Source organism: Clytia hemisphaerica, unplaced genomic scaffold, assembly GCF_902728285.1.
Source record: "Clytia hemisphaerica strain Z4C2 unplaced genomic scaffold, Clytia hemisphaerica genome assembly, whole genome shotgun sequence".
Taxonomy (NCBI): Eukaryota; Metazoa; Cnidaria; class Hydrozoa; order Leptothecata; family Clytiidae; genus Clytia; species Clytia hemisphaerica.
In genome coordinates this window covers 956,529-966,116 of record NW_027103721.1, presented here as the reverse complement: position 1 = coordinate 966,116, position 9,588 = coordinate 956,529, and the positions used below count along the sequence as shown (strand labels likewise).

The following is a 9,588-nucleotide window of genomic DNA, read 5'->3' as shown; positions in this document are numbered from 1 at the left end:
TGGGACATGGACTTTAATTTTCAGATCAAAGAGAATATTTCGCCCTACCGTTTTTGCTCGTTTTCGAAATTTTTAAACATCAAAAATCGATAATGCTTTTTCATTGTTAATCTAATTCTAAAAATCATGAACTTAGAACAACTTTCACTTTCGTTCTCCGCCGACCGACCATTTCGGTCGGTTCCATTGTAAAAAGGTACAACCACTAACAACTCAAATGCAAGAACTTCCCACTGCTTGATACGGTATTTCTTTAATACTTCCTTTTTTTGTTTTCTTTCATTAGCTAGATTTATTGTTTTCTCTGCAATAACTTATTTTTTAGTTTTTAGAACCCATTTTATATGTATTGACAGATTGATGCTGCTTTATATCCAGACGATCTCAATCGAACGGAATCGACAATCGAACCAGTCGAACCAAATCGAACGCAATCGACCGATTGAAATTCGATTGTCGAACGCAATCGAATCTCAATCGAATATTACCGCAATTTTCAGATTCGATTGATATTCGATTGCGTTCGATTGATGTTCGATTACGTTCGATTGCGTTCGATCGTCGATTCATTGACCCCCGTATTGTTCATCGCATAATTTCTACGGGAAATTGAAAGTAATTTCATTCGGCTTGTGATGTTTGAGAGCTTGGATGTTGGGAAGCTGCAAGAATAAAGCCAGACGATCTCAATCGAACGGAATCGACGATCGAACCAGTCGAACAACAATCGAACCAATCGAATATTACCCAGAATTTTGACGTTCGATTGAGATTCGATTGCGTTCGACAATCGAATTTCAATCGGTCGATTGCGTTCGATTTGGTTCGACTGGTTCGATCGTCGATTCCGTTCGATTGAGATCGTCTGGTTATATTACTATTAGCCTATATTAGAATTAAGATAATATCATCCACTAGGATGCAAGTGAAATTTTTCAATCTGCAGACCTAGATGGGGGTTTGGTTATTGTCAGTTAGGGTTAGGGTTGGAGCTATTGGTTGCTTGCATTTGGTGAGCCGGGGGGGTGGTCGGAGACCAATAGACCTTTTCGCCTTTGCGTCCGCCATCTTGAATTGTATGCAAAAATACAGGAACGAAAATGCCGTGGTTGGATTTAGTTGGAATGTATGCAAAACATATGCAAGTTTACACAAAGATTAAAAAGACAACAAAGCATCTTATAAATAAATATTATAATCATTAGAACAATAAAAGATGGAATTTCTTAATCCAAAAGGAAATATTTACAGAACAACAAAAGCCTTTTAGGAATTTGTTCTTAAAGACATTGCATATTCTGTTTTCATGCCATAAAAAAATTCCACGAAGACGGAGTACACACATCAAACTTTCAAAACACGCAAACTGAAAGCAGTAATTATGACGTCACACTTTCTCAATGTTTTGATTTGATCATTTGGCGGCTCTATTCCCAGGAGAATAATTTGCCGTCAGCCAAATAAGGATTGTTTTTTACCTTCGCGGGTGATTTTTCAGTTTGAGTTTCTGTCTAATGTTATGGTCTTTTGAAGTGCTTGTTCTAAGAGATGAGTGAATATAATTGTTTTTAGTTTTCAAGAGAAGCAAATTTAATCTTTCTTCTACAAGATTACACTTTAATATAATGCCAATTATGCATGTAAGTTTTTAATTCATACTTTCTTTTTGCATATGTTTTGCATACTTTCTAAGGGAATTTCACCACGGCAATTCGGCCACCATAATTTTTGCATACAATTCAATATGGCGGATGGAAAGGCGAAAAGGTCTATTTTACCGGTGTGCGGGCAAATTTCAGAAAAATACCCAGAAAACAGTTAGACTGGGCTTAAAAAATTGTTGGTTTGCTGTCACCAGACCCTGGATTTTGGATGTGGGTCGGAATTTTTTTTTATTTTGGCAATTTATGAAATTTTCGTCCATGGAAGGGTTAACAGTTTGTTAACATTTAGGTAATTTTGAATAAAAAACAGAAGTGCTAGCAGGGAATTTACAATACACCGTTTAGGAGTGTCAACTGCACATGCGTCAATCCAATTTTCCATTGTTTTGATTTTAGCGACCACGGAAAATTCACTCTCCTCCGTAAAAAAACGGTAGGTAAACATCTGGTTCTCATACAGAGTTACATCAATATGCCTTCTTACCTGTCTTTAAAAATATAAATAAAAGTAATCACGGAAAAGGACGCGAAAAAAAAAGACATAAGTGTGAGAACAGAGTAATCAAACTCGTTAGAAAAAGTACCATTATAAGTCATAAAAAATCAACCTGAATAAATGCAATCGAAATTCCAGAGAACTTCATAATTCCCCAAACAACATTACATTACTATGTCAAACTCCCATCACATAAATTTTACAATTACGTCAGAGTAGACTACGCTCGCCACCGAAGAGGTTTATTTGGAAAGGGTAATTATATTTTATTGTTCGCTTCTTTTTTAAAGATTTGCCAAGTTGGAAAAGTATGAATTTCTTTGTACATATTTTACCTACCCCAAATATTTGGGACGCTGAGTTTTAAACGAATGGTCAAGTTGAAACGAACGATAAATGTATCAAGGTCTGTTTTATTTACCCCCTGGTGACTTAACAAAAGAGACTTAACTCGATGTTACAATCCAATTATTGAAAGTTTGTCTCGGCCTTTTTATAATGAGCGAGACATACGTTCTCTGATTACGCAATTTTCATATCAACATTTTCGAGGCATTTTGATGTAACTGTCATAAGGAAACACAGCAGAAAAACGGTAGGTAAAGAACTCCTTTTAATCATAACTTCTTTTCCTCTTGATGAATTTTTGTGAAATTTTCAGGAGAGATTTATAAAATTATCATTAATATCATGTTCAAATATCTAAATCATTCTCTTTAAAGGAGAGAAAAAAATTCACACACAATGTTTACATTCCTCTAACCTTTCACACCAGACGTAATTAATCGAACAGTTCGATTACCGAACTAATCGAACTTTGTCGAACTTAATCGAACGACAAAAGTTTGATTAAATTCTTTAATCGAACTTTTCAAAAGTCGCCAAAATTGTGAGTATTCGATTAAGTTCGACAAAACATACTAAGTTCGACAAAAGTTTGACAACGAGAAATGTTCGACAAATTCAACAAAAAACTCCGTTCGATAAAGTTCCACAACAAGAAAGGTTTGACAAATCCGATAAAAAACTCCGTTCGAAAAAGTTTGACAACAAAAAATGACCTCCTCCATGGACGACTCTTGGAGGTCCCGGCCGAGGTTCCGGGGGGTCCGATTGGTGCCCACTGGTCAGGGGTGTGAGGGTACACGTCTGCATCGTTGGGGGTCGTTCAAAGTTCCTCAAAGTGTTATCAAAAGCCAGCAAAAATTGACCTCCTTTGGGTACCAGCCCCGGTGGGACCAATCGAGGCCTCTACAGCCCCCCGCCCCCCCCCCACAGCCTACCACTGCCCTTCAGACCCCTTTAGACCCCGCTTTGGGTACCCTCTGCTTTGCTTTCCCTCAAAGCTAGCACCTTCCATCGCAGTCATCCAAAGCATTTTAAAAGGCTTGGAAAGGCGGGAAAATTGGTCAAAATTGGAAAAAAATGATCACCACGGACGGCCCCTTGGGGTCCCAGCCGGTGTGCCGGGGGGTCCGATCGGTGCTCACCACTGGTCAGGGGGATGTGAGAGTACATGCCTGCACCATTGGGGGTCCTTCAAAGTTCCTCAAAGTGCCGTCAAAAGCCGGCAAAAATTGCCAAAAATGACCTCCTCAATTGAGGCTGCTACACCCCTTTCTCACCAGGAAAAATCACTGGTGAGGCCAATTGAGGCCACTACAGCCCTCCACAGCCTTCCATAGCCCTTCGGACCCCTTTGGATACCCTCTGCCTTACTGTCCCTCAAAGCCAGTACCCTCCATCAGTGCTCCAAAGCCTTTAAAATGCTTGGCAAGGCTTGAAAATTGGCGAGAATTGGTCAAAATTGGAAAAAAATTACCTCCTTTGGGTACCACCGTGGACGACCCCTGGAGGTCCCGGCTGGGGTTCCGGGGAGTTCGATCGGTGCCTGCACTGGTCAGGGGGATGTGAGGGTACACACACGCCTGCACCGGTGTGGGTCCTTCAAAGTTCCTTAAAGCGTCGTCAAAAACCGGCAAAAATTGGAAAATTGGCGAAAATATGTCAAAATTGGGAAAAATGACCTCATTTGGGTACCACCGTGGACGGCCCCTGGGGGTCCTGGCCGGGGTTCTGGGGAGTTTGATCAGTGCCCACTGGTCAGGGGGAATGTGAGGGTACACACCTGCACCAGCGGGGGTGCTTCAAGGTTCCTCAAAGTGTCGTCGTCAAAGGCCGGCAAAAAGTGCGATCGAATTACGCGCAAGTGGAGCGGCCTTCAGTTGCTCTGGTTTTCTCAAATTTTTGTTCGATTAAACTTGACAAAGTTCGATTAAGTTTGATTAGTTTGATTAAGTTTGATTAATGTAATCGAACTAATCGAACTGTCCAGGTCTCTTTAAAAGAAGTTCGATTAAGTTCGATTTCAGTAATTTGTATTTTGAGAAATTTGCGAGTATTCGATTAAAGTTCGACAACCGAACTTAGTCGAACATTAATCGGCCAACAAAGTTTGATTAAGTTCGACAAAGTTCGATTGAAAATACCGTTCGATTGGTTCGATTAATTACGTCTGGTTCACAGTACTAAAGTGCGCATTTTTACCTACCATTTTTACCGGCCTCTGCAATGGAGTACCGTGAAGATAGCGAGACTCCTAAACGGTGTATTCTTATGTTTGAGACAAACAAGATAGGTACGAGATTTTTTTTTTTTGTGTTTGAAGTTTTTTAAGGAAAAAAAATCTCCTTAAAATGTCAATAAAATCTTTTGGGTCGACAGGTTTTGAGGTATGGTCGGTCAGATGACAGCAAACCAACAATTTTTTAAGTCCAGCCTTAGAAACACTTAAGAAAGTCAGAAAAGGATGTCAAGGATGATAAACACTATACCACCACTACACCTCAAAATGATTGTACATTCTTAAAATATACATTCTAAAAATCAAGACACATAAAATAATAAAGGCGCATGAAAATATGAAGCACTGAGAAAAATGAGGGCGTAGAGGCGCGTAAGACGCATGATTTAGCAAACTCATGGGGAATACTTCTGTCGATGTGTATATTGTGTGTCAAAATTTGTAAGCATTGTATTATTGGAATAGGAAAGAGAAAAGAGGTAAGTCTAGCCTAGCCTAAGTGTCAGCTGTCAGGGGGAATATGAAAACTTATTTATATCAAAAACAAACATATGGTATTTCCCAAGCTGCTTTCGGTAAAATTACCTACACTCTCTAGTAACATAAGATATATAATCAGGCAAATTTTCAGGGTTTTGAGCTGCTACCGTTTTTATTTCAAAGATTAAGTTTGAATTCAGTACTACAAAGGACAAAATAATCAACCCAGGCTCTATTCAATTAGTTGGGAATTATTAAAACACAAAGAATTAACCTCATAATAGGCTTTTTCTGTTAATAAGGGCCTAGGACATCAAATTTTTGTCATGATTCTCATGGCTCATGTACAAAAATTGGGATTGAGTATCCAAATTCAAGCAAAGATTTTGTTTCTGTCACCGTTATCCGGTAGCAGAAAAGGCATGGAAATTTACCTGATAATGAAAGTAAATGAACTGAAACCTCGCAAGAATAGATTTTGATTTTTGGCAAAGATGTGGCACAAAAGAAAACCACAGCAGGGGGAAAAGGAGGAAACTTTTTTGAATAAATTGGAAAAGGTTGATTTGCTAGAATATAGAAATCGGAATGGTTAGGGATTGAATTTGACTTGATTTTTAAAATTTCACCTGGCAGAAAAAGTCAAAAAAAATAAATTATAAAAACGCTTGCGTTGGAATGGTGTCAGGAAAATTGCCCCCGAGAAAACTGCCCCCCGGAAAACTGCCCCCCGGAAAATTGCCCCCCGGAAAACGGCCCCCCGGAAAATTGCCCCCTAGGAAAATTGCCCCCCAGAAAATTGCCCCCCAGAAAATTGCCCCCTAGGAAAATTGCCCCCCGGAAAATTGCCCCCTATTTTTCCATTTTTCGAAACTAAATCTAACTCAATTTTCAACATTCGGGAGATTTTGGATTACGCAATTTTACGTGATCGCGTCTTAACGGATTAAGAGATCTAGAATATTTTGGGGCTATATTTTGGTCCAACGGTTGCAGGTTGCAGCCGTAATTTTCATTAAGTTGACGCTTTTTATAAGGAATAATGTGGTTTAACCATGGAATACAGAGAAAGCGTTTTCTCTGTTTAGCGATAGTCAATTTCAATGTGTTTTATACTGTATTTCTTTCGCTATTCAAGTATTTTCTTAATGGTTTTACAAAATTTCTTGGTCATATGGAATGGATAACTTCATTCTAACTATATTCCTCACGCTGACCATTGATTTGCTTTGCATGTTTTAGTTTTTAGTTTTTTCTTAAAGAAAAAAGACGCCTCAAAAACGACTTTTACAAGTTTTGTATGAGGTGGAGAAAGATAGTCGAGTAATAAAATCACTTTCAAAAAAATCTTTCCCCATTTCTTAACCCTAAGCGCCCTATCCGTGCTATCTTAAGCTAAGGGAACTAATTTTTACTAACTCGCCAAAATAAGTTCCCACCAAAATTAAAATTTCAGTTTTCTTGGCTAACTAACCCCTGAAATTCAACAAAGTTGCTCAAAATAAGATGAAATAGAACAGATTTGCGCTGTCATTCGCTAAAATTAATTCCAACCACAGTTAAAAAATTTTTTCCAATCCACCCCCGCTGACCCCCGTTTACTAGGTACCCTAAGAGTAATTCAAAACTACTTAATTTTACAGCTACAATGGCCATTTGAAGTTTCATTGGATTTTATAAAAAAGTGGAAAAAAAGATGGCGGGGGGGGGGCAATTTTCCGGGGGCAATTTTCCTAGGGGGCAATTTTCTGGGGGGCAATTTTCTGGGGGGCAATTTTCCTAGGGGGCAGTTTTCCTAGGGGGCAATTTTCCGGGGGGCAATTTTCCGGGGGCAGTTTTCCGGGGGGCAATTTTCTCGGGGGCAATTTTCCTAGAACCGTTGGAATATTTGATTTGAAATAGATTTGAGATTTGAAAAGGGAAATTGGGGGAAAAAACGTAGAAATTTTGACCGGATAAAGATCCAAAAGGGACGTCAGCTTTGGGATATCATTTTTACCATTTTTTTAGAGAAGATACCCACTGTATGATGATGAAGAAAACTGATTGCAAAAAGAACGAATAAAAAATCTTTTTTTGGCTGAGTTATTTAAATTTAAATGGAGAAAATAAACGAAGGAGAGTAAATTTGTGACATAGTGTTTCTGTTTCCCCTCCTCTTTCTTTTGATAACAAATTTCTCCAAAAAACTCACGAATATCTGGCCTTTTTGACAGTGATTTTTAGAACAGATCCTACAATTTCCAAGGCACTAATCCTATACTCGGAACAGGTCGAATTACAGAATAAATCGTGTTTCTACAGCCAAAGTATAGATAAAACTAATAGAACAGACGGATGGAAAAATCATCCATGTTATGATGGTTTATAGTTTTATAAGGACATCATCCCATCTAACACAAATAAATAAAAATATATGATAGATGAAAAAAAGTAAGAGAAGGGTATAATGGATGGATAGAATGAAAATCATAAAAGCTTTGACAAATCAACATTTCTGAAGGGGGTAATAAGATTGTGTATTATTACTTTTGTTTTGTTTTCAGACTACCAAAGATGCCTTCAGTCAAAGATTTGATCAAGATTTTGACCAAAATGAAGAATGTGAAGAAAGCAATGTCCAATGCACCTTATGTTGGAATCAAGCCTGGCTTATATGGTGATGGTGATAAACTTCTTGGAGTCTCAATGCCTGATATACGAAAGTCAATCAAAGATTTTCAAGTGGATTTGTCATTGAAAGACGTGCAGGTACTTTTAGATTCTGAATTTCATGAAATTAGAATGTCTGGTGTTCTCATCTTGGTGCATCAGTACAAAAAGTGTTCTACAGCCAAGGGAAAGAAAAAACTATATGAATTTTATATTTTGAACGTTGGTAAAAAGAAGATTAATAATTGGGATTTTATTGATATTTCTGCTCCGCACTTATCTGGTGATTATTTGTTTGGACAGTGTGTTGATCATGGTAGGAACGTCTTGTTGGAGTTTTCAAACTCACAAAATTTATGGCTTCGAAGAGTAGCAGTGATTTCGACTTTTTATCATATCAGGCAAAATGAATTTGATCTGACTGTTGAATTAGGGAAGTGTTTGCTTCAGGATGAGCATCATTTAATTCATAAAGCTGTTGGTTGGATGCTTCGAGAGGTTGGCAAAAGAAATGAATCTGTTCTCATTAATTTCCTTGATGATTATCACCAGGATATGCCACGAATTATGCTCAGTTACTCAATGGAAAAACTAACACAAAAACAGCGAAAACATTACTTAGCAAAAAAGTGATAGTAGCAAAATTTGGTTTTTTAATGCTTTTTTAATGACATTTTACTTGATACATATAATTCTACATGTTTAACAAAAGTTACTGTCAAAACAGATAATCCTTTTTTTTCATACGTCCCAGAGATCATTTACTGTTAGGTCTTTAACAATACAATCAGAAAATTAGCAGTGCTGCAAATTGCTGTTTGTAACCGGTTATTTCGTAGATTCTACCGGTCATTCTGAAGCTATGTCTTGTTAAAATTTGAAGACTATGCTTATATTCATAATTTTTACTCATGTTAATTACATTTTCTTTAGTTCTTTTCTTTAAATTAAAATAGGTGTTTAGCCAATCTTAGGGTCATTTCTGACTCCAAAATTATTTGAAGGCTCTACCCCCTAGAACTCCAATTGGGAGCTTACAGCGCTCCCCAAATCCCCTTCTCAAATTATTCTCACTACACTGGCAAAATTGCCGGCCAACTGAAATTTCCTTATTTGCAGCATTGATTGGTTGGTTATTTTTAATATACTTTTGGTCGTCAAATTATTCACAATGTTTGTTTGCAACAAGGTTTAAAATCATTATTCATTGATTATCTTCATTTCAGAAATTTATTTCTGTACATGTCAAATGAGGAAAATTCACTATGGTCAAAACCCTTAAATTTACTATCGACAGTACTCCATAGTCCATGACAAACTCAACTTTGAAAAAGCTGACCATAGTGAATTTTTTACTTATAAAGGAAAAAATTGTAAACGTTAAAAAATTTCCAAAACGTCTGAAAAAGTATCACGTTGTTTTTTACTCTGACTTTTCTTATCGAGAAAAAAACATTTTCATCAAGGTCAAAGGTAAAATTCGTAGAAGGTATAGCTAGACTAAATATCCTAAAATGTCTAGGTTTTTATTGTTTTTAATGTGTTTTTACTACTTCTTTAATCTGACTTCTGACATCGGAAACTTTTTAAAAGTATGAAAATATAAATGAATTTAATTTTTTCAAAAGTAGACACGCTTTTTTATAGGAACAATTTTATAAGGATACGAGGCAGAAAATTAGCCAAAACCTAAGAACAAATTAAGAACAATC

At 37.2% G+C, this 9,588-nt stretch overlaps 2 protein-coding genes across 2 annotated transcripts in view; both read left to right on the top strand.

Annotated features, from left to right (window-relative positions):
* The first annotated feature begins 143 nt into the window (after positions 1–143).
* The window catches only part of LOC136804352 (tumor necrosis factor receptor superfamily member 16-like), a 29,008-nt gene continuing 19,563 nt past the window's right edge, over positions 144–9,588 (top strand). Inside the window, exons 1-2 of the mRNA XM_067061061.1 lie at positions 144–245; positions 7,771–7,975. The gene's annotated coding sequence lies outside the window, so the exon portion shown is untranslated. The remainder of the gene's footprint in view (positions 246–7,770; positions 7,976–9,588) is intronic.
* LOC136804414 (uncharacterized) lies at positions 7,781–8,509 on the top strand. The gene has a single exon (XM_067061126.1). It carries the CDS (start codon positions 7,781–7,783, stop codon positions 8,507–8,509), a length of 729 nt encoding a protein of 242 aa, XP_066917227.1.

What these genes read in the sequence shown, in the direction of transcription:
- LOC136804414 (XM_067061126.1), top strand. Translation starts at nt 7,781, where the DNA reads ATGCCTTCAGTCAAAGATTTGATCAAGATTTTGACCAAAATGAAGAAT.